General features: G+C 45.6%; 1 protein-coding gene across 14 annotated transcripts in view; it reads right to left on the bottom strand.

Annotated features, from left to right (window-relative positions):
• Positions 1–133: 133 nt before the first annotated feature.
• Positions 134–25,310, bottom strand: part of SEMA5A (semaphorin 5A) — a 475,859-nt gene continuing 450,682 nt past the window's right edge. For 7 of the 14 annotated variants that reach the window (XM_087867978.1, XM_087867979.1, XM_087867982.1 and 4 more), the window contains exons 18-23: positions 19,394–19,564; positions 17,456–17,611; positions 16,008–16,055; positions 11,280–11,491; positions 8,533–8,575; positions 134–7,533 (exon numbers count right to left, since the gene is read on the bottom strand). In XM_087867978.1, the coding sequence (XP_087724104.1) occupies positions 7,379–7,533; positions 8,533–8,575; positions 11,280–11,491; positions 16,008–16,055; positions 17,456–17,611; positions 19,394–19,564 (785 nt within the window). In that variant the 3' untranslated portion in view covers positions 134–7,378. Of the gene's footprint in view, positions 7,690–7,834; positions 7,956–8,532; positions 8,576–10,731; positions 10,880–11,279; positions 11,492–16,007; positions 16,056–17,455; positions 17,612–19,393; positions 19,565–25,310 lie in introns of all 14 variants that reach the window. The other 7 variants (XM_045795936.2, XM_087867986.1, XM_087867985.1 and 4 more) reach the window with 7 other exon arrangements.

The following is a 25,310-nucleotide window of genomic DNA, read 5'->3' as shown; positions in this document are numbered from 1 at the left end:
AACAGGACCTTGATAGGGGGTTGGCCCAGAAGGCTGTCCAGTCTTATTCTGATGAAACCCTCTTCACAGACCTGTCATGCCTTAGCACCTGTGGGGGCACAGGGATATTGAGGCAAAGAACAATTCCACTAAACCATTTCCTAAATGGTAGGATTTATTTCAATGCTCACATACAATTGAATGAGACAAACTATTTACATAAAACATAAGTACAAAAAATATAATACACTTTATACTGTACATAATCAGGATTCTCTAATTTTGTCCCCAAAAATGTTGGCAGATAGAGAAGGTGCAGAGAGGGTGCTATGGAGGGAAGATTGTACTCTTAGCGGCGCTCAGGATCATTCTTCACGGATTCATGGTCTAAAAAAAGATGAACTGGTTTGGATTATAGAAACTGGCAATTCACCGAGAGCAGTGAGTGAGCACGGCATTTCCCCTTCTGTAATAACAGCTCATTTTATCTTATAGATATGTTTGCTTTCCTCAGAGTTGGGACTTGCAGCAGGTGTGAGTTGGTTTCTGCTGATCTGCGGGTAACCCCCCCCCCACCTCTTCTCAGAATTTCCATAATTGATCCAATGCAGCAGCTCATGAGCTCCCTGGCTGGGATGCCACAGTCGGTATCTCAAACTGAGTTTTGAAAGCAATGTATCTGTCAGGTGTCATTAAACAACATTCTTGGATATAGACCTGGACAGCTCTCAAGTGAGCATTTAAGACCAATGAACTCATGAACAGAAAACATAAAAGGGAAGACTATTGGAAATTTGTATTACACATTTCTAACAACAAAGTTTTTGTTCAAATGAAACCTTGAAACCTGAATGTAAGGACAGAAAAGAAGTGCACCCAATGGCCCAGTGAAGAAAATTCTGGCAATTCACGAGGATTCCAACAGGGCAATCGAAACGGGTTCCTCATTCAAAGGAAGGGAAAGGCAATGCTTCCTCATCTAAAGAGTGTCATTATGATTAATACATATTGTCTTTTAAAAATTAATTTTAAGGTCAATAACTTTCTGCAAGTTTCCCAAGGGCTGAAGTTGGCTTTGGAGAAGGTTCAGTGAATAAAAATGAAACAATCCCAAGTAAGTTTATTTTGCATCACAGAACAGCAACAGCAAATTAACACAGAACGAGGCATTTAATTTCATAACATCTTCATAAGCCACGTCAAGGGGCATAACACACAAGCTTTGTTACCCACTTTTGAAGAATCCTACAATGGACCAAGTTTGTGAGTTTTCTTTTCAGATGATGTAGAGTTTCGGTGGTGAATGGAGGTGCTGGGGATGAAGGTTCAAACTGTGCTTTCCTTCAAAGGGCAGAAGTTCAAGTTCAATGTTGGCCAACAGTCATGGTATAAGAAGAAACACCTTCAGCAGAGATAACACCATCAGCTTTCTTAATCCAAATCAAAGTTGACAACTTTGTGTACTTGTAAGCAGTGTTGACATTGACTTAAAAAAAAAAAGTACACAAAGTTCTGGATGGTTCTCATTCCACTCAGTGTATCTGTGCCTGCTGTCAGCAGCCTGATTTTCCTCTATCTGTGGACTTGCCTGAAGAGGGACAGTAACAAACACTAACTTCGACTGGCAGCACACCGGCATCCCTACTAGAGACCAAACTCTAAGGTGTTTTGTGGAAGATGTATAACTAAAGTGATGTCACTTTCTGGAGGACTGAGACCAGAATAACCTGAACCCTGAACACACGTCTGCCCCTGTTCCGGTGCCACACACCCTACCCAGTGGGGGGCAACATCATGTCTAGGATGTGCTCCTCGGTCATTTTCCATTCCTGAGTTCAAAGAGACATAGAAGAATGATTTTCTTCAAAGTGTAGCCAATCGATCCTCCGCTTTGAATTGGAACCAAGAATATCCAGATGAGATGATAAATCACCATCTCAAACAAGGCACTGGCAACTTTTCATGGGAAATTAAACCATCCGCACTTACAGAGAAAGGCTAACCATGCTTTCTTCTCAGAGACACGAGAGAAGGACAGTTTGGGATTTTCCAGAATCCAGATTTTGCTCCCAGCTTGTATTTATCGAGCATTTGAACCAGTCTGAACTACCATTCACCTAACACTTGGACTATTTGGCATTAAGTTCCCATGAAGCTGAAAAAGAATAGGGTCATGTTCCAACCACTGGCCTCAGATTTCTTCCTACGTATAAAGAGATGGAATGGATGGCACTGGCTGTCCAAAATGTTGGTTTGAGAAGTGCCACAGAGTGGTTTTCTCTCTCTACTTTGTTCCTTTCAGTTTTTAAAATATCCTTGGCTACTTAGCCTCATCATGTCAGTACAGGAAAACCTGTTTGCTTGAGCAAAAATTGACTCTGACTCTGGTCATGAGTAATAAGCTCGACTGCTTTTGATGGCAGAACGAATATGATCTTTTGCAAATACTATGAGGCAGCTTACTACACTTGCTGTAGGCTCTGAATTTGGTTTTGACGATGTTCTAAGTCCCTGTGCAGCGTAAACTACGTTTTCAAGAGAGAACAATCTCCATCCCTGATGCTTTTGTAACATGTATCAAATTTTTGATAATGCAAAACATGACAGATGAAAAAAACCTTGATCCCTCTGCTCCCCAAAATACGTATAACAGATCTTTAATATAAGTCCATAAAAAAAGGAGTACAGAATAGTCATTATAGAAATCCCTGCCAATAATCCAACATTGCATCTTGTTCATTACTTTTCAATTTCCAAAGGGAAAAGCAAGGATTCCAGCATTTCCCTGTATTTTATCAGGTTATCAAAACAGAGAACAGGAATACCTTGAGTCAGTATTTATAGAGTTACAAAGCATCTTTCAATCAATTATTATTAATGACCTCAACAGGAGAGAACAGCAGAAATAAATTCCAAATCTTTTATCTTACATGGTAATACACTGTGCAGTAACTGGCATTCTTTTTTGTGCATTCCTCTGGTCAAAGTGACTGTTATTTTACGTTATCCCTTTTCACCCCCATTGTCCAGAGAAGCAAGGCGCTTAGCAATGGCTTTGTTTTCTGATAACAGATAATCATAGGTAATCAAATCTGCAATGTTATGTCCACATACTCTCACTGGGTGACAAGAATGACCATGATGTAATGGAGACATGAGAAGGGATGAAGGTATCGGGCATGCCAACACAGTCCACGAACTCCACTTTGCCTCATCTTAAAAAGAATAGCAAAGAGTTTGGGTATGAGTTGATTTAAGGTTCTCATTATAGTTTCCACCTTCGGGAACACTGATTATTGGAGCTGGAGGCTCAGGGACAGTCCTGCTCTGTGGAGAATGGCCGCTTTGAGGCAGAAGCAGTTCACTGTATGCCCCTCCCCCTCCACTGGTACCGTGGCCCCTGGATGGGTGTCCCAGAGCTAGCTTTGGAGATGGAAAGGCTGAATTCAATGGAGTTGCCCCCAAATGCCACACACCAGAAAACCCCAATGGAGTGTAAAAGATCCTGCTGAAGGTTCTTTGACAGTGTCGGGGACATGTCCATGATTTATTCTAAAAACAAGTAAATGGCATAAAGAAGCATAAAGATACTCTTGAATTCAGACACTACCAAGACTGCCCCTTCCGTGCACATTAAGGGGGTGTTTATGCAAAATTAGCTAAGTGCAGACTGGATGTATATTTAGCATGAAATCTCCTCTGATCTGCCCTTACACACTCACGCATCCTGTAGGTAGCCCTGGGGACACAGAACTCCCCCGCTGACACTTTGTCCCTAACTTGGAAGGCGGTCTGACCCACGGATTCTACCAAAGCCTCCAGTGGGAACACTCACCCTCCTGGGCTTTGAGGCCCACGACTCTCGCTCTGGTGCAGACAGAGAAGGAAACAGCCCACCCTCGGCTGAAACTCCAGCCTTCTGGACTGTCGGTCCTGGAAGAGTCCTGGCATCGGACCCACAGAACCATGCGTCCACCCATCCCGGCTCCCCACCTGGGACCGGTGCTCACGCTGGCTCGGGAGCCACCGGGTCCCCATTTTCTCGGTCCCCTACTAACTGACCTTTTCCCACCTTTGCTTCTCTTCTCTTTGGCATTTCTCCGTGAGTCCGTGGGGCCAGACCCTGGTCCACCCCAAGCACGGGGCGGCCCCTTCCCAGGGACAGGGGCCTCTCAGGGGCAGGGACACGTGTCCCCCACCGTCCACTCTTTCGCAGTCCCACCCCGCACACACACAAGGAAGCGCCACTTCCCGCAGGACGCACCTGAGCGGGCTTGCTGAACGTCCCCGCAGGAGTGGGGCACAGTGGCCTCCCCGAGGCAGCAGGGACACAGGCCTCCAGCGAGTTGGGCAACCGTGCAAGGAAGCACCTGGTCTGCTGGCAGAGGGGCTTCCGGGGGGCAGAGCTCCTCCCAAGTCACAGTCCCATGGCTCAGGGGTGATGAAGTCCTCTGGCTCATGCCAGCCACTGGTCCACAGTGCTCCTTGGGGAAAGCCATGCTGTGTTCTCCTTCCTAGGACGTGGGCCTCCGCAGACGGCGCTGGACGGGGCCTAGTCCGGTCTGGAGAAAGGACCCTGCGCAGCCCTGCGGCTGGGAATCACTTCCAAAGATTTAATGTGAGCCCCACGAAAGCCAGTTTCCTAATGAGAACCAGGCAAACTTCAACCATATCAGAAATAACACTGGAGATTAAATTGTGATTAGTGTCATTTGATGTTAGGTTCAGAGGGGGTGCGGCTGAAAAATATGAGTCCCTATCTCTGCTGCTTGTGCTAGGGAGGGAGGGAGGGAGGGAGGGAGGGAGGGAGGAAGGAAGGAAGAAGGAAAACAGAAGGAAGGAAAAGGAAAAAAAGATAAAGATAAAGAAAAAGTCACTCAGCAACTTACAATGTGACCCACGGGGAATGGCAAACGTGGCAGCCTCCAGGAGAGCTGCTTTAGTTAGGAGGTCCCCCTGGGTGTGGGAGGCACCCCGTGAAAGCCCATCTGGGGCTCAGGCAACAACCGGGGGTACGGAGGGGAGGCACACACCTACGAGCAATAGCCACAGAAGGATGGAAAAGCAAAAGTTACTCTGTAGCTGCTTAAAATAGTTAATATACAGTTAAAATTATTCTTAACCAACTGAAATTCTGTGAAATATGGAGAATGTGAGAGAGACAGAGAGAGACAGAGAGAGAAGCCAGAGTAATTTTTCTTTGAGTGGAGTGTCAGGGAACAAAGGCGAGAGCATTTTTTTGCAGTGATAAGCTCCAGGATGTTATAATCAGCAGCATGAAAATTCCGCGTGGAGGGTGGGGGCTGCCCCCAGGCACTGCAGGAGGACTGAAGTCCAGCGTGGACAGCATTTAACATAATATAATAAAAAAAACATTAAAAAAAAAGGAAGATTCTAATTGGGTCCAGTGATGTTTTTCAAAATATTAGTATTCTCTTTCCGGGGGAGAGAAAATGACCTTTAGAGCTTAGAAAACATTGGGGGAAGCGTTCAAAATCAATCATAATGTGCTTCGTGGACGTTCTTCCTAAAGCAGAGTGGTAACACAAGGGGAAGCATCCAACCCGAATCCAGCTGAGGACCAACGAGGAAACCCTCCGGCAGAATTCAGCTCCTCACCACAGCCTCCGGCTCTGCGTGTCTAAGCAGAGCGGTCTCCCGCAGCGGACACGCCGTGCGGCAGCGGCACCCGAGGACTCCCCGCTGGAAGGACCCAGAACACCTTTCAGGTGCAATGTCTCTGACTTCCCAGAGACCCCCTGCCGTTTCAGCTGGAATTTTAGTAGAGTGGCTTCTGAACATCTGGGTGTGTGAGGATATTTTCAATACAGCAATACTCATGACTACACGTGGGATTTCCCCCAACGCTTTCTGAAATTGTTCCTTTGAACTGGATAGGTAAAAACACGTGTGCTAGTAAGTCCGTGCTCCTCAAAGCCCGCGCTGCGTGTGTCCACCGATCTGAAGGGTCGCTGCCGGAGAACGTGCCTTACTGTCCACGTAGGTCTTTTTCGCCACACCCACCGGCAACAGATGAACAGTTCCGATCGTGTTCTTACTTTCAAAAATTATTCAACCAACTGCCATGTATTATTTATCAGTTGTTTCTGAGTAGTTTCTCCCACTTTTTTCCTTTGCAGGGACTTCTACAAATAGCATGATAGCGCTCTGAACTGCTTAGTGGGGATCAATGCTCAGAACCACAGGGATCACGGAAAACCTTACTTCCCTGCTTTCTCAAGGTACATCTTGAAATGCTGTTGCCTCCGTGCAGGCAGAAGTGGAAGGGGGCGGAGGGGAGGGCAGCACTGAGATAGAGAGACACAAGGCACCAGAACGAAACGGCTCCTCCTCACCTGACCTGGAGGCCCCAAATGACTGCTGGGTACTCGGGGCGCACTTCAGTATGTCCATGGATGGGCTGCAGAAAGCTAGTTTTCTTTCCACGTAATGCTCTGGGAAGGGGCTGATTGCCAGACACTAGTTTTATCAGGAGATAGAAAATAAAAAGTTGCTTCTCCTTCACTGTCAGTTCTTTCAATCCTTTCTATAACATGGAAAATTTTTAAAAAGTTGGCTTCAATTATATTTCAAAGTATTTTCAATACGTTCCCTCATTGGTGTCACCAATGTTCATGCTCTTTCCCTGCAGGGAGAGAGAGGATGAGGAAGATATCCAAATGGTGAACGAGTGGTGGTTTTACAGATGGCTCTTCAGGATGTTACTGTGCACCGGACAGGTGGGCTTCCAGGCCAACCACGTGACAAGGAGCTCCCTGGAATGCTAGGAAATCCACAAGTGAGAACATGGCAGCTGGCCTTGCAGCATTGCACCGAACGCTGGCCCCTTCATCATGTCTGAACCTCCGGTCTTTAAGCTCAACTGCACCAGGGATAACACAGGAACTGCATCAAGACCAAAGGAGGAATGACTGTGTCACACCACATACCATCATCCCCTCTGCAGACACAAGCCAGGGTGAATCCCTGCCCCTGCCCAGGCGAGAACCATTCCAAGTCCAAACACACAAGTTGCTTCCAAGGATTCCACAGAATTATCCAGGTTGGGAAGATGGGAAATCCATGGTGGATAACTGTACAGCCACATTCATATCCTTCGTTTTATCAAATACCATGAACCTGACACTCCTTGTGGAGGGAGGCAGACTCTCAGCGGAAGCGTCTATTTTCTTGAACTAAAACATCATGAAGGTTTATGCTCAAGAGAAGGAAGACATTCCTAGTTCTAAAGACTCCTTCCTATGTGGGTCGTACATTTATTAAAAAGCTCAAGAAAACAACTGACTTGTGAGAAAAATGGACTGAACACAATAAAAAAACAAAACAAAACTTTACGCCATGGCTCATTCAACAATGATCAAGCATTTAGACCAGATTTTCACGACATCGTATTTAGATTTTTGTTGCTTTTAAGGATGTCTGTTTTTGGCAGCAATGGGACACTCACGGCTTGAAATGCACTTGAAATGTATTCAAACTTCATCTCTGAAGTCTTGGAAACATGGGCAGTCATGGAGCGCAGGCCTTGAGGAACTGGGGGGTTACAAGAAGCCAAAAATATCACAGCTATTAGTACTCATCGTAATTATTGAGATCTGTAAAGTAGGCGTTAGAATAGGTCTTCCCAGTAAGATGTGGGTTGAAATACTTGTTTCTTTCCTCTAGGATCAAGTTGTTTTTGTTAAATGCCTATAAAAAGTAAAATAATAGAAAAAAAGATTTAAGAATACTCCATAAGCAGTACGTCGGAAAGAGAACATAATGAAGGAACAATTACGTTGAATATGAACTCCCTTCTGAGGCTCGATTGTTCTAAGTGTGATTTCTCACTTACTTGCTTCTTCACCTTATTTGCCTTCCTGAGGACCTGTTTCATGACCAGAATGAGGTTGGCAGTTTTTGGTAAGTAGATCTTGAGAAATCCAAACCTTCAACAAACCTAAAACTCCAACGATCTCAAATCAACAGACACTTTGAGTGCTACGTAACTGAGTAAAATTTAAGCAGCTTCCTGATTATCACGGACAGGTACAATGATAAGAGATTTTGAAGGAGCTTATTTAAGTAAATGCATGGAATTTCAAATGGCTTGATTTCTTTTCATTGTCTACATTTGTTAGCAGGTGAGCATGTGATGAGAGAGCAGCCACTCCAAGTAGCCACCTGGGCATTTTGCAGCCTGGCAAGCCCGCTCAGACCCAGCATCTGCACGTTTACCTAAGGACCCCAGTTTAGTGTTCCCACCATAAGTTCCTGGTTTGCTTTCCTGGCGCATCCCTTTTTTTTTTTAATTTATTTTTTTTATTTAAATTCAATTAGCCAACATATAGTACATGATTAGTTTCAGATGTCGTGTTCAATGATTCATCAGTTGCGTTTAACACCCAGTGCTCATCACATCACGTGCCCTCCTTAATGCCCATCACCCAGTTACCCCATCCCCCCCACCCCCGCACAATCAGTTAGAATGGCTAAAATTAACAGGGAACAACAAATGTTGGCAAAGATGTGGAGAAAGGGGAACCATCTTACATGGTTGGTGGGAATGGTGGGAATGCCAGCTGGTGCAGCCACTCTGGAAAACAGTATGGAGTTTCCTCAGGAAGTTAAAAATAGAGCTATTCTGGGACATCTTTTAAAATAACCACTTAGAGGGGCGCCTGGGTGACTCGGTTGAGTGTCCGACTCTTGATTTCGGGGATCTCAGGGTCCTGAGACGGACTTAGCGGGGAGTCTGCTTGAGATTCTCTCTCTCCCCCTCCCTTTGCACCTCCCCCTCCTCCACTTGCACATCCTCTAAATAAATAAATAAAATCTTGAAGAAAATTAAGAAGTAAAATAGCCACTTAAGAGCTGAGCCTCCAAAATCTGAGTGATGTCTGCCCCAACCACCTTATAAGTAACAGGTGCCTGCTGCCCTCTCTCTGTCTCTTGCTCACTGCTGACCAGGGATGGAGGACTGCCCTTCCCCAGGCTCACTGGGATGGGTGAGTAATAATCCTTGGGACCTGACTTCCTTTGAGTGAGTGCACTGAAACTGTGCCTTCCGTCAAAACAACCCTGGGGTTTCTCCTTCCCCAGAGGGGCAGCTGCCCGCTGATCCCATGTGGCCTGGACCTTCTTATTCAGCAGGCCATAATATGCATATTATTGGGGGGGCACAGCTATGGGTCCCCCAACACAGGCTACTGTAGCCACTTCTGACACGGATGTCCTTCTTTATTAAGTCATTAAAGGCACCCACCAACACTTTCAAAATGCAAACTATGCCAGGTTGACGGTAAATACTAGAAGGACTGACATAAAGATGTCAGAAGGTTGGCAGAGGCCAACTGTCCAGGACTGGTCAGGGCAAGGTATCAGAAGAAAGTTCCAGAAAGATCATTAGAGACTAGGCAGCAGTCAGTGCCCTCAGAGCCCTCTGCCCTCATAGCAATGACATTTCTTATTATCTTGTGTGGGTCCTCTGAGATCAGAAGTGACCTCAAGTGAGATCAGAAGTGACCTCAAGTGAGATCAGAAAACCAGCTAAATTATCTTGAGACACTTGACATAACACAGGTTGATAGATTGGAATCACACTTAGAGGAGCTCCATTCTTGGGTTCTGAAGGCTTGTTTGAAAGGTTCCTGTTCATAAAAGGAGCTCATGTTCCCCCTCATACTCTGGGCGCTCAGTGCTGAGAGGGTATGAGGGGCGTGTTATCAGTGCCTGGTGCTTCCTTCCCTGGCCCCAGCACGTGATTAGCATCAGGTGCTGATGGGCTCTGGATCCCGGTGTAAGCAAGGGCCATGGGTAAAGGCCAACTGGCTCTGTCTCTGTCCAGGTGGTGGAGAAGGGGGCCTCGTGGTAGGAGGGAAACAAGAGAGGACACTATGGTCCCCAGGACACAAGACCTTCCAACCACCTGAAGTTGCAAGGGCTGAAGACGTTCCATCCTCCCACATGGGAAGGAAATCAAATTTCAAAGGAAACCAACATAGCAGAAAGAGCATCAAAATGCTCCCTGGGAATGTTAAGGGGAACCACCAATTTAAGAGGAATATCAGAATGAGAACGTCCTTCATTCACGTGGGTGGTAGGGCACGTGGGGTGAAGTCGACAGGAGCCCTGGATGCCCTTCCAGCGACACCCCCGACTCCTGTATGTTATCCCGTTTAATCCTCACAACAGAGATACGGCAGTACATTTTGCTATACCCATTTTAAAGATGAAGAAACTGAGGTTCAAAGAATTAACTAACTTGTATTCTAAACCCTGACACACAGTGCCTCAGATAAAAACCACGTTTATTTTGCCAGCCACTATTCAAGGCATTTAGTGTAACTATTTCATTTGCTTCTCATGATCTCCAATTTACTGAGGAGAAAACAGAGGCTCAGTGAGGGTGAGTAACTGGCTTTATGTTTACCCAGCTGGTGGCTCATGGACTCAGGTCTGCCTGGTCCAGAGCTCATGCCCTTTCCACTCCTTCTTCCTCAGAATGAGGAGACAGGCCATCGACTCTCTATTTCTGGGTCGAGCACTGAATTAATCGCCCACTGAGAAAACGTAACAGAACACTTCGTCCCACACCAGTCACACAGCACGCGAAGCTGAAAACCTTCATTATGCATAAAAATTATTTGAAGATAATCTTTATAATAATGTAACAATTTTTCTCAGGATGCGATCCTGGTGATTCCTGCAATGAACCCGGATATCAGATTACCCCATCCTGGTCCTCATTACCACTGTCGGGTCTGTACAGGTCTTCAGCCTGGAGCTCTTCCCTTTAGCAAGACCTCTCTTTGGACACGGAAGGCACAGTGGAGGCAGAGCTGGACATTGGCCAATGACCCAGTATTTTCCAGCATTGTACTGTTGCTGTTTCCAAGTCCTATTTTTTTTAAAAGATTTTATTTATTTATTTATTCGACAGAGATAGAGACAGCCAGCGAGAGAGGGAACACAAGCAGGGGGAGTGGGAGAGGAAGAAGCAGGCTCATAGCGGAGGAGCCTGATGTGGGGCTCGATCCCATAATGCCGGGATCACGCCCTGAGCCGAAGGCAGATGCTTAACCGCTATGCCACCCAGGCGCCCCCCAAGTCCTATTTTTAACCTACTTCCCAATAGAAGGTGCCATCTTTCTTGCAGGTAAAGCGAAGCTAAGATGGCAACTCATCATGAGAGGCACCTGGTACCTTGCTCTCCACTCTTTCACTGAAGCCACCACCCCTGAGCTTTGCCAACAGCTCCCAGGGGCCGTTCCTTGCCCGTCTGTCTGCCGATCCCTTACCTTGATGGCTTCCACCGAGTCATACTTGTCCAGTTTGTTGATGTGGTTAGTTATGCTGGTGTTGAGAGGGGCGGGAGCAACAGGGTGGATGACGGTGGCGTCGTGGGATTGCTGCTGGTACCGCTGGCAGTAGGTGTAGACGAGCAGTGTAAGGAGGCAGCCCAGGATGGAGCTGCTCAGCCCCACGGCAATCATGTGGAACATATTGAACTCTGGGAAGACAGCATCAAAAGCGACGCTACTTTGGAAAAGAACACACCACTCAACAGCTCAACGCACTTGGATGAAAAGAGCAAGACCAAATAAAAGGCCCGTGACCTTCCTTTGAAATGTCATGGCCGCCAACACGCTCCCCTGCAGGGAGCACGGCATATTTTCAGCACATGCTCTTACGGGCTACAGTCAGTCTTTCGGAGGTCACCTTAATGTACTAGCAGAAGCAGTTTTTTCTTTAAGGGATTGTACAAGTCGGCTCATGTGTTTCAAGTGCAGCGTGATCTCTGGTCTGGGGGGTTCCTAGAGAACACTTGTTCCATGCTCCCTAACAGGCGGAACATCCCAGCCTTTAGCATACATGAACAAAGTGAGAACGCATTGACTGCTTCCAATTTTGCTCAAAATGACTGTATTTTGGAGACCTTATAAAGAAAATGATTTATACCAAAGAAATAAACGGTTTGTGCCAAGGGAATAAAATATGATCTTCTAATGTTTATGAAACAACCCTCTTTTACGTTTTTTTTCTATTAAATAGCATCTTTGGGTTATTTTCCTTGAATTATGCATACAAGATGTCGAAAAAATGAGCAGACGTGGATTTATATCTCTAATATGGGATTGGCTTGAGGGACATCAAGGTAACATAACAAAGACCTTTGTAATGTCTGAGACACAACCGCAAAGCAAATAGATGTCCATCACGTGCTGATGGAATACCGTACAATGAAGGTTTCAAGCCTTTCAAGGAATAAAGACAATATCTGGGCAATGCTCACGAAGCTGGGCTCAGTGGAAATCAGGTGAAGCAGAACATGACCTTACTTTTTCTACTCCGTGTTGGTGCCATGTGGCTAACCTGTCGCCTGTGGTTACTGGTCTTATCCCAGCACAGGACACATCCCAAGGACTGGCTTTCCCCCATGGTGTCCCATCCATACACCACCAGGGGGTGCAGTGTCACCCACACTCTTCACTGATCTGTCTGTCCATCCCGCACCCAAATAGAACCATTGGAAATGCCTGCCAGGCACACTGGAGACATCAGGCGAATCACACAGCCACAGAGAGAGGTCCCCAGGCTCTCAGGGAGAGAAGGCCTGCAAGTCTGTCCCCTGCACCCAGGCCCTGGGATGGTTGCCCCTCAACTACCCTGGCTCCTGCTTGAATCTGCAGCAGAGATGGGGTACCCTCACTGTCCCCCAACACCCTGACGTCGTCCCTTTGCTGCTCCCAGATGCCGCGTTCCCGGGACTCCTGAGAGATGGCACTGCTTCCCCAGGTAAGCAGCCGGCATACATAGAGGCTGGGTTCACTGTGAGCTGCTACCCCCTCACTCCTACTCCATTCCTAACGCAGGCGTCCAATGGCTTCAGCATCAAGCCCTGGATAATCCAGGTAGACGTTACTAGAATATTCCACAAGCATCACCTGCTCCCCCACATCCACTGGTTTTTCACTTCTTGATTCTTTGGTCCATGGTTTAACAAAATGGAAGCAATTCATAAATCTCTGACCTTTCCTGATTTTGTCTGAAGCCTCCAGAGCTGGACAGCACCCGACCTGGGCCAGTTGGACAAAGCATCCAGGGGGCATCCCACCAGCAACCGCCAGAAGTGTCTACTGTAACACTGAAGCTACGCTCAAGGGGAGCGAGAGCACATTTCACACGTGCTGTCACTGTTTTATACTTCAGCCATTTTGACTCCCCAGGGTCAACGCATCTACTGATAAAAGTCCTTTCTGTCGCACTGATAACAGTTTATTATAACATGTGGAAGATGTATGATGCCCGCCATATGCAGATACTTTGTCATTAGTCAAATGAATCATGCCTGCAGGTGCCCGGGGAAGGCCGGGGCCAACTGACATCTTTATGAGGATTATATAGTCTTTGTGTCTCATGAAACTAAAAATAGCTAAATTGAAAAATTTCAACAGGCGTACATTTTTCTGCATAGGGAGAAATAGTGTCTATTAAATCTCTTTTGAATTTGCTTAGTGTGGCTCTTTGCTTTGAACATGCTTTTTTTCTTCCTGTTGTTTTTGGTCAGGAAAGCTGGAATAGAAACCAGCGATCCAGTTGGCTCAACTGGATGATTTCCTGTACAAAATTTGATTGATTTCTCTTCAAATGGAAACCAAAAAAGACATCTGTGTTGTCTCCCTAAACATCCCAAAACATTTTGCTAGGGGTTCTTTTTACCCATCAGCCCAACACCCAGACCCATATGACCTCTGACTTGCCTGTGTGTCAATGTGAGCAGCCTAAACATCGAAAAACATCAGTTCTGAATATTACAGAGTAAGGAATGTCTCTATGATTTAATCAACAGCATGTCAAGGCTTGACTTGGGGTTGGGTAGCCAATTAGCCCATCTGACTCCGACACAAGAAGCAGCGTTTTAGGATGGGAATGGACTTTGCACCATGTTCTCCCAGGTGCTCAAGGCCCTTGAAGGTCTCCTATATCCTAACCCAGAGAGGGCTGGCTGGGGAAAATGGTTTTTCAATCTCTGGCAGGCATGGAGGGCCAATCAACTCTGCAGAGGTATCAGCTGGTTGATAGTCTTGGCCAAGTTCTGTCTTGGCCTCACATAGGACATGGACACTCTTAAAAACTGCTTCACTTTGGACCTTTGCTGCCTCCGAGGGCAGCAGGTGTCCCTGGACCCTGAGTGTTGTCCAAAACTGTCTCCTGACCAGGACTGCTGTGGCTCCAGCCCTCCAGACACAATCCTCCCAGATACCCACTGCCAAGATCCTTTTCCTGTGGTACTCTGGCCTTAAAGCTCCCACTCAGATCCCACTGCCTGGAGCCAAACTCTGGCTCCATTGTTGACTACCTGCGCGAACTTCGGCCTGTGGCCTCATCTCTCTGACTCTTACCGACCTTAATGCCAATGACATTGCATGGCTGCAATTCACAAAACCAAAATCTCTGGAAATGGATTGTTCATCACTCACCTGGCAGCAAAGCATGACCTGACCCGACCCTTCAGCTGCAGAACTAACTAGAACGGCAGGAGGAACATTAGCATTCTCTGTGCCCACACTTCACAAAGTATCATGAAAGAGACTGGTTACAGAATGTAGACCTGGGCACTGCAGAGTGTTACATAATAGACACCAAAAGCCCCCTATGACCCAACTGAAATCTGAAAAACGCTGAATTCTAAAACCTTCCTGTATCTCCAAAGGTTTTACACTAAGGAACTGTGGGCCGTGGCACCTACACGAACACTCTTTGTGAAGATCAAATAGGATACTTCTTGCCATTTAATACAGTGGTATAGAGTGACTGATCCAAAAATATTAAGGGACACTTACAGCTAGGATTTATTTTATGGGAACTAGTGACTGTTCATCTTCCAGCTGGATCCCAAGTCAGTGACTGCCCCTCCGTGAGCTTGCTGAACCGATGTAGGGCAGACACCAGACACTGTGTTTCTCAGGCACTGGGGTCTTTTATGATATGACTGCTGGTTCCAGAAGGGCTGGGGCTATTTGTGTCCCCACGGTCAACTCAGTGCCCCTCACAGAGCTCACAGAGTGGGCGCTCCGCAAAGATTATTAAATGAACAGATTAACAACTAACTAAACAGAATGCATCAGAGAGTGAGCTCTTAATTAATGTATTAGTAACAGTCAGTACGTTCCTAAAACATGCCCACGAAGCTCTGGATTCGGATTGAACATAAAGACTGGAGCCTCTGGCTGAGCTTCTACAACTCCCTGGTGGGATGGATTATGGTAGGAATGGGCATTTCTAGGTCACCAGCCACACGGATAAATCTGTGGTCTTGGTGTGGATATTGGCTCCGATTACCCAAGGTGGACAGAACATGGGCTTTGACCAGTGGACAGTCAGTCCCTCCTGCCCAGACAAGGTAAACACGGGCAGTCAAGTCCAAATTTAGCATGAACTGGAACCAGAGAAGGTGAGTTTTGTCATTCAGGTTTGCAGAAAGTTTAAAAACCACCTCGAGAGATGTAGGTATAACCTTATACCCCATTACGATGTCGTCACTCCAACAGTCTGGGGGCTTGAGGCTGGCTGCCATGTGTTTGCACTATAAAGAAGATGCTTGAATTGAGTTTTACTCATGAGAAATTTAACTATAGCTAATATCAAGATCACTGGTTATTAGCTGTGCTAATGCTGATTAGCATCCACCAAAATCCCCCGAAAAGCTTATTAAGCCACAGAGTGCTGGGCCCCACCCAGAGAGGTTCTGATCGTACAGGTTGAGGCAGGGCTTAAGGATCTGCACTCCTCCCACCTGCCACGGTGATGCTGATGAGGCTGGTAGATACTGCACCCGAGACCCACTCATCCAGATGTCAAATATTGACTACCCGCATTCACACCACCGCAGCGTAAGGTGTTTGGGTCAAGGGTTTCTCCAGTCTGTTTTTCTTGGGCCAAACATCAGATGAAACATATGGGAAGAGAAATGATGGGAAAAATCTCAGAAATCAATTAAAAATTAGTTAAAAAGAGGAACTTACCCCCACACCGTTTCTCTTCTATGCTACTGGATCTTGCCACAGATACTTCTGTAAAAAAAAATAAATCACGATGTGTAAAGGGTGTTGGGAAGAAAGAGCACATCAATGAGTCACTTACAGAATGTCTAATGATTTTGTGTTTTATGTGAGTCAAAGCTCTAAAAGCCTGATTACTTGTTTAAAAAAAAAATTATGTTTCTTTGTTTTAACCAACCTGAGATATATTTGGTCAAGATCATCTGTATTGGGAAGGAGTGAGATTCATTATCATGGAAAGAAAAGGCTACGATCCTTTGGGTTGAAACCAGGGCAATGATTTCAAAATAAGGCCAGAATATGTGCTGATTTTCTGTTACCATATATTCTGCCAGCTGTGGACCCCACAGTCCACAGTGTTTGCCTGGGTGTTCCCGCCTCTGAGCAAAGTCAGTGTTGTCAAATTCCCTGCAGAGGGCACCAATCCACGAGCTCCAAGGGAATTGCCAGAACAAATAAAGCCCCCATTCAGCACCCACTCATGCCTTTGGCCATGACACACATTAAATACCCAAGTAAAATGCCAACGAGAGAACAGATCCTGGAAATGTTTTAACCTACAAGGATCAAACACCATTTCAGGAGACCGGAGATGGTATTCTTTCCTGTTTTGATTTTTCAGTGGGTAACAAGAATTAGCAATACGCCTGTGGTCAAAAAGGAAAACAACACAATAAACACTTGCAGTTCTATACCATACATGATGGAGGTACTTTGTAAGACGAATGCTAATAATTTTCTCTAAAATATGGTTACCTTTTCCATACGTAGAAGAAAACAAGGTAATTACCTATTATTACCTTGTAGGAGGTCGGTCTCTGCCTTGGTCCACATCATTGCCCTAACATCCACAGTGGACATACACAAAATGACTTGGAAGTATCTAACACCATGCCTACATATGGCAGGTGACTTGCTATCATCAGTAACTGAACATCAGTTTCACATGGAAAAGCCCGTAGCCCAAGGGCCAGCCAGTCTCTTCTCCAAGATGAGACCCATGGGACATTTCCACCTTCCCAAGTAAACCAAGGTTGCATAAAGAATTGGCCTTTTTCCTCTGTACAAACACATGCACACAGCACTGCAAAGGCATTTAACCTAATGTTAAAATAACAAGATAATCTATTTTGATTTTTTGAGCAAAATCATCTCACTGTGTTATAGTCAGTAAATTGTAGGAGATATTGTGCTAAAAAAATTCTTAACACTCATGGCTTAAATTCAAGCCTACACCCACAGTTATCTGCAAATCTACTGTCTAATTACCTTGAAACCACAAGAGTTGATAGAATCATCTCTGTTTCACCAAACTAGACCTCAAAGGACAGATATAACTCCCACCTATGACTCATTTCCTCTCTAAATGATGAAAATGATTTGGTTACACTGACAGGCCTTTCTGCCCTTACCTGGGATGAAATTGGAATCAAAAACACATGGCCGGCTCTCGGTGGTGTTTCCAGAACACTGGCTGCCCGCGGGGAACAGAAGGATGCACTGGCGGGCACGGACCTGGACTCCAGACACGTCGCACTCAGACCAGTGTGACCACTCCGACCAGCTCTCTGAAATGACAGGAAGTGGGGAACGAGTGATAAAAACGTCTCCTGAGATCAACCCACCTGGAAGCACCACAGGTCACACACGACTTTAAATTTTCATATTACATTTGTAACGGGGCTGTGTATAAATAAGATGGACATGTATCTTCTGGGTACTCCAGTCAATAAATTACATGTGGGCATGAATAAAAGAGCTTATAGACCTTTGATCAAAAATAATGCGCTTTTTTATTTATTTATTTTTTAATTTTTATTTTTTTTAAAGATTTTATTTCTTTATTTGACAGAGACAGCCAGCGAGAGAGGGAACACAGGCAGGGGGAGTGGGAGAGGAAGAAGCAGGCTTCCAGCGGAAGAGCCTGACGTGGGGCTCGATCCCAGAACTCTGGGATCACGCCCTGAGCCGAAGGCAGACGCTTAATGACTGCGCCACCCAGGCGCCCCTAATGCACTTTTTAAAAATCCATGTTGTTTTAATGTTTTAAAGTCATTGTAAGGGGACACTCAATACGCTACTTCCTGAGGTCCAGCTGTGCAGAGACGGTCAGTGGTCAGGAGAGAGAAATCGTCAGTGCAGACCACATTTCCCACCGGGCCATGCCCCTCTGAAGAGCAGTCCTCAAACGCTCTCCCGCCTAAGTTCCTATGGGCCTCCGAGCTCGGGCAAGAGAAATGACGGTGCAGGAATGAGAGAGCCCTGGTTGCTGAGAGGGGTTTCCAGCTCCTACAAGCACCTTCCCTTCTGTTACGAAAACAATTCCGCACTCGATATGCCAACGTCAGGCTGTACGTGAGGGAGAATTTATCGTATCCCAGGTTTATTGTGGCCTACGTGCCTAAGATCCGTGCACGAGTCTGGGTTAAGGCCCAAAGCTGAGTGATCTAAGGTCACTTTACCCTGAAATGGAAAATTCATTCTGATTCGTTAAATTCACCCAGGCTTATGGATGTGTGAAAAGAAAACAACACTCATATTTTAAGTAAGGAGGTCAAAAAAAATGTGCTCTTAGTATTATTTGAAAATATCGAACAAATTAAAAAGGTTTTTTTTTTTTTAATGCAGTTTGCTTTTTTCTTCTTAAATTTCAGCCTTGTCTTTGCATTACAGGGAAAATTTGGAAATCAAACGTGTGCCTGGATCCACCGTTAAGTAAAGAGGTTACGTTTTTCCTTAAAAACATGTAAAGTACCAGGTTTGGGGATAACTGTGAAGAATCTGGTTTCTAGGCAGTTTTTCAATACAAATGGAACCATCTAGAAAGAATCGCAGGAGCAAGGTAAAAAATAAAAAGTTTGAGTGTTTTCATGTCAAAGTTAGACTCAGAAGAGGGTGTCTCATTTTCATTCCAAGTGGCCTCTGCGTGTCAGGACAAAGCAGATTACTGGATGAGGACGTTGCCACAGTGTACCCACTGGGCCCCTGTGTTACCTAGCCTCGGAGCCTGGATCCCCTCGAGCCCCCGGACCTGAGGCCAAGTCCTCCACAAGGGCTCCCCTTGCTCCCCAACCAGATTTTCAGATCCCATTACCAGGTTAAACCTTTTACTAATGCATTGTGATGCCCCGTGTCTGTTACTACTTGCAACACTTCGGCACGGCGAGAACTATTTATTCTACTGTAGACCAATGTGGTATGATGTCATTTCAAGGATAAGAGTGCAGGATTGAGGTGTTTCCTCTTTCGGTATTTGCCGTCATGGGGTCTCATCAATTTCACCCTTTGTAAATCAAGGGAGGGAAGGGGCGGGGTGAGCCCAGAGTCGTGGAAGCAGGCAGGCCGCTTACCTGGGCAGGGCTGGGTGTTGCAGAGTGCCTCCTCCGTGTGAAGCCCCAGGCAGATGTCCCCTCCGTAGGCTGGCGCTGGGTTTGTGCACGAGCGAGTCCTCATGTAGTGCCCACCGCCACACGTCGCCGAGCATTTTGACCAGGAAGACCAGCAAGACCAGACGCCATCCACTGGGAAGGGACACAAAGTCACAGCACTTCTGAAACCCCGATCTGACCCATCCGATGCGGCCGCGGACCGAACGTGCCCTACACGAAGGCCTCGATGCACACCCCTGGCCGCTCACAGGGCTGTCTGGGCTCTTCCTCCTGGGGACGAAACCAGCTTCGCCTATTTCTCCCTATGCTTTCTCAGCTCCTCTTACTTCTAAACATATAACAGGCAAGCATGCAGAGAGCCGAGGTGTGCCAGGTATGTAATATAACGCCCCAGTCCCCGGGAAGGACCACGAGCCACGCTGTGTGTCATTCACGGGCTTCCTTCCGACCTGGATTACAATGCTCTCCACGACAGGGGGCTAGAGGAAAGCTAACAGGTTCTGGGAGGAACTGTGAAAGGCGCTCTGGGGATGTAGGCACCAAACAGCCAAACGGAGCATGAGCCGCGTTGACCTGGCAGTGGGTTTATAGCAGGGACTACAGAGACGAACCCCGATATCCACAGCCAGACCGGGATGGTTACAGAGGAGAGTTTGAGTTTTTTCAATGTGCACATGAGGCATGAGGCTTGCATGACTGCCGGGCACCCGGAGCATGTCTCCCGTTTGCCCCAGCCCGGGCTCCTGATACCTGCGCACGGGCCTCCTGACCGCCGGCGCGGGTGGCCGGCCTGGATGCGGGACCCCGGTGCTTGTCCTGTGTTAGCTGATGTTGCTGAAACTGGCCCCTCACGCTGGCTGCGGTCTCTGATACTGTCATATCTGACCCGCTATTTATCTACCTCCTGAACGATGCTCCCTCTTGCTAGCCAGCCCCATTTCTTGCTGAGTCCCAGAGCAAAGGTGCAGTCAACATGGCCATGAGACTCATCGGTGGGCAAACACAGCCATCACCGCAGCTCAGGACATTAAAAAGCTGATGAGAGACTCACTGTTACCTTATGTACGTAGTTTCATGGCTTATTTCCTCTGTATACTACATAAAAAGAAAACAGAACGGGGCGCCTGGGTGGCTCACTCAGTTAAGCATCTTACTTCAACTCAAGTCATGATCTCCGGGTCCTGGGATTGAGCCCCTCATGGGGCTCTGTGCTCAGCAGGGAGTCTGCGTGTTCCTCTGCCCCTCCCCCCGTTTGTGCTCTCACTCTCTCTCACAAATAAATAAATTAAATCTTGAAAAACAAAAACCAGAAGCAATCATGAGAAGCAATGCCAAAGTCGTTCAGGACGCAAGGTTGTTTTGGCTAAAATCACAATGTTTGTATTTTAATACACCCACCATGACTGAATACATCTTTGTAGAGTAATATTTTCCTTTAGATCTAGGCATAGGTAAAAAAAAAAGTGCTTTCGAGAAACATGAGCAGAAATTTCATTTTTATGATATTTTTATCTGCAAAAAAGTAAAAACAAAACAGAAATGAAATATTTGAACCCAATTTTAAATTGAGTTTGTGATTCAGAAGTTTATACATTTTCCCTAATAGGCAATAAGCTGGATCGGGAAGCACCAGGGAGCCAGTCAGTTATCTGCCACTGGTTGTAATACCAGTAAAAGGAGGCAGAATTGTAAACGTTTCAAAAATCCTCTTCCATATCTATCCTTACTGGGAACATGCTTGCTGGCAGTTTTCTCTGTCTACACCCTGAGCCGAAGCTTGGTCTCAAGCACATGTGCCTGCACCCCCCAAAGGAAGGTGCCCATATGTCACAGTGCCTTAGAATAACAGGTGCCAAAGAGGTTGGGTGTCTGAATGTACACAAGACAGTCTGGCTCAGAAAGACTCTTGTCTCATCTAGATGGTGCTGGAACCTGACTTAGAACCAACCGTGGGATTTGAGGATTCTTCATTTTTGTACCTCATAACAGACCTGCTGACCAGTGGCCAATAGGTATGTTTAACGATGCTCAACATCCCTAATTATCCATGAAATGTAATTCAAAACCACAATAAGACATCACCTCACACCTGCCAGGATGGAGATTATAAAAAGAAAAACAATAGGTAACAACAATAATAATAATGTTGGTGAGGATTTGGAGAAAACGGAGCCCTGGCACGCTGTTGGTGCCAATGCACACTGGCGTAGCATTAGGGAAACCAGTATGGTGGTTCCTCAAAAAAATGAAAAATAGAACCAAAAACTAAGGATATACTGTATGGTGACTAACATAACATAATAAAAAATTATTATTAAAAAAAAAAAAAGAACTATTGTCTGATCCAGCAATCCCACTTCTGGGTACAGACATTGAAAAGAATTGAAATCAAGACCTCAAAAAGTATCTGCACTCCCATGTCCTTTGCAGTATAATTCACCGAAGCCCAGATACGCTGCCGTGCAGCTCTGTGTCTACAGATAATAGTCCTGTCTTGTGCATTTAAAGATTTGTTTACCGGGGCCCTTGGGTGGCTCAGTCTACTGAGCATCTGACTCAACAGTCAGATGGCTTCAGCTCGGGGGGTCGTGAGATCCAGTCCCGTGTCAGGCTCTGCACTCAGCAAGGAGTCTGCTTGGGATTCTCTCTCTCCCTCTCCCTTCGCCCCTCCCCCTGCTCTCTTGCTCTCTCTCAAGTAAATAAATAAATTTTCTAAAAAAATAAAGATTTGTTAACAGGGTGGCTCTCATGTTAAATATCCTTACTATAATAAAAAAGTTTAAAACTAAACCAAAGATAGATTTTTTTCGTTCACAATCCTGTTATAATCATGCAGCACTCACAGTCACACACCAGGAAGCTGATAAGCTGATGTCTAGAACCCACCTTGTGATATTTCAAATAGTATTCATTCCTATCCACGTTTCAACTAATATTCCAAGCATTATCTCTTCTAGTCTAATAAATGCTACCCACCCCATTCACACCAACTGTCCTCTTGGTATCCTGAAAAATTCCCCTGCAGAACTGTTTGCTGTTTAATAGAATGTAGTTCTTGTTCGAAATGCGAACAGTTCGAGGGAGCATTTGTAACAGAACCCAGACACTAAAACATTCCCACTTGCCAGTTTAAACCATAAGATCACATCTACCTCTACCAATTTCAGCTGTAATTTCACTGTCCTAAGGGATATATTCAGAACTGGGGTAAGAGTTGCTTCCAGTACAAAGAGAAATCAGAGGAAAATTCCAGCCACTTTACTCTGTCAGTTGCCCTGTTCTGTAAACACTGGACACCCCCAGACCAGTTTAACTTTGCTCTTCACTTCCTGCCACCTCAACCCCATGCTCCCAGCACCGACCTCCACCTCTTCTTGGAGTATGGACTCTGGACGCAAGGGGGAGGGTGCTTTGTACTGGATGAAAAAGGATACTGAATATTGAAGTACGAAGGCTAAAGTATTTCCAAAATAGAAATTACAGAGTATTAAAAAGCTTTACGACATAGCCTTAACTGCCAGGGCACATGCAGAACTCGGTTGGGAAACAGGAACTTGGAAGCCAAGGAAAGAAAACAAATGTAGCCACCATGCGAGGGGTGGAACATCGGGGGAATGGAGCCAGGCTGTGCACCTTAAAGCTTCCTAGTCTGCTGCGTAAACCGTGCTGGACTAACAGAGTAATCACACTAGTGCAAATACTAACTCACTCGGTATTGCCCCTTGTGCTCACCACCACCACGGGGATGTTCTAGAAATACGGATAGAAGCACAGAGGGGTGAGGGTGCAGAGGTGATGAGTGGGGGGCGGGACCAGCAGGCTGAGCCCAGGACCAGGCACAGTTTAGGGCTTCATGGAACTCCGGTCACGTCGCTACAAGCCCTGTGGGAATCTCCTCCTGGCCCAGAAAGACCAGTTGAGAGGAAGATCAGACGAATACACAAAAGCTCAGATCCATGTTTCCTGCAAGGATCAAGGCAATTAACTGTCGGGAATTATTGCTGATCAGATGAAATTCATGGATGAGGTACACTTGATAGAAGAGGATGAGAAGTCTAGTTCTGGCTGAATACTCCCCCCACCATAGTAAAACAAGAATGACACCCCCAGAAAGTACGATTATTAGCCATCTGAAGAGTAGAGCGAAACGAAATGATTGATGTCTGAGTGTCAGGCCTCCTGGGGGCTGTCAGTGATACAAAGTCCTGCCCTTACAGTTCTCTGGGACGTGGGTGTATGTGGCTCTGTTTCCCCAACTACAGAACACACAGCTGCCCCAACTCGTCATTTGCATTCAGAGTCTGCCCCTCCATTAGACTGTCACTCAGTGTCCCTCCTCCCTCATACTTATGGCTTTCATATATATGTAATCTTACTTGAACTTGAATATTACTCAGTAACAAAGAACTACCCGTTGTCTCCACCTTTGTAGGCCAAGGTCTGGAATCCTTAGTTCTGAAACGAACATGGATTGAAAAAAGGAGTGAAGAAAGACCAAGCTATTTCTCAACGTTGGAGGAAAATTATGTAGGTAAAGTTACTACTAGATCAACCCACAGAAGGGGAAAAAGGACCATTTCAACAAGATCTTGACTTTAAACCTTTATGGCAGTTTATTATACACATTGGAATTGGAGATCAAATTTTTCATTGATCGATTTAAAAGATTTTACGTTCATCTAGCCTTAGATTTATTTTCAAATTTAATCATAAAGAGAAAACTGGTTTTTATTTTTATTTTTTTTTCTTGATTTTTAAAATTTTTTTATTTTTATTTTTTTATAATTTTTTTTATTATATTATGTTAGTCACCATACGGTACATCCCTAGTTTTTGATGTGGTGTTCCGTGATTCATTACTTGCATATAACACCCAGTGCACCATGCAATACGTGCCCTCCTTAATACCCATCACCAGCCTATCCCATCCCCCCCCCGAAGCCCTCAGTTTGTTTCCCAGAGCCCATAGTCTCTTGTGGTTCATTCCCCCTTCTGTTTACCCCCTCTTCTTCTTCCCTTTCTTCTCCTACCGATCTTCCTACTTCTTATGTTCCATAAATGAGTGAAACCATATGATAATTGTCCTTCTCTGCTTGACTTATTTCGCTTAGCATTATCTCCTCCAGTCCCGTCCATGTTGCAGCAAATGTTGAGAAATTCTTCTTTTTGATGGCTGAGTAATATTCCATTGTATATATGGACCACATCTTCTTAATCCAGTCACCTGTTGAAGGGCATCTCGGCTCCTTCCACGATTTAGCTATTGTGGACAATGCTGCTATGAACATTGGGGTGTATATGGCCCTTCTCTTCACTACATCTGTATCTTTGGGGTAAATACCCAGTAGTGCACTTGTGGGACTTCATCAAGATAAAAAGCTCTGCACAGCCAAGGAAACAGTCAAAAAAACTAATAGGCAGCCCACGAATGACAGAAGATATTTGCAAATGACACTACAGATAAAAGACTGGTACCCAAGATCTACAAAGAACTTTTCAAACTCAATACACAAGAAACTAATAAACAAATCAAATAATGGGCAGAAGATATGAACAGACACTTTTCCAATGAAGACATACAAATGGCTAACAGACACGTGAAAAAATGTTCAAAATCATTAGCCATCAGGGAAATTCAAATCAAAACCACACTGAAATACCACCTTACGTCAGTTAGAATGGCAAAAATTGACAAGGCAGGAAACAACAAATGTTGGAGAGGATGTGGAGAAAAGGGATCCCTCTTACACTGTTGGTGGGAATGCAAGTTGGTACAGCCACTTTGGAAAACAGTGTGGAGGTCCCTTAAAAAGAAAACTGGTTTTTAAATAAGATACAGTGCCCACTTGTAACTGTTCTTTATGGACCCAGTAGGACA

The sequence above is a fragment of the Ursus americanus genome, chromosome 15 (genome assembly GCF_024610735.1).
Source record: "Ursus americanus isolate L20-20 chromosome 15, mUrsAme1.1.p, whole genome shotgun sequence".
Lineage (NCBI taxonomy): Eukaryota > Metazoa > Chordata > Mammalia > Carnivora > Ursidae > Ursus > Ursus americanus.
This window is presented reverse-complemented; position numbering and strand designations above follow the sequence as displayed.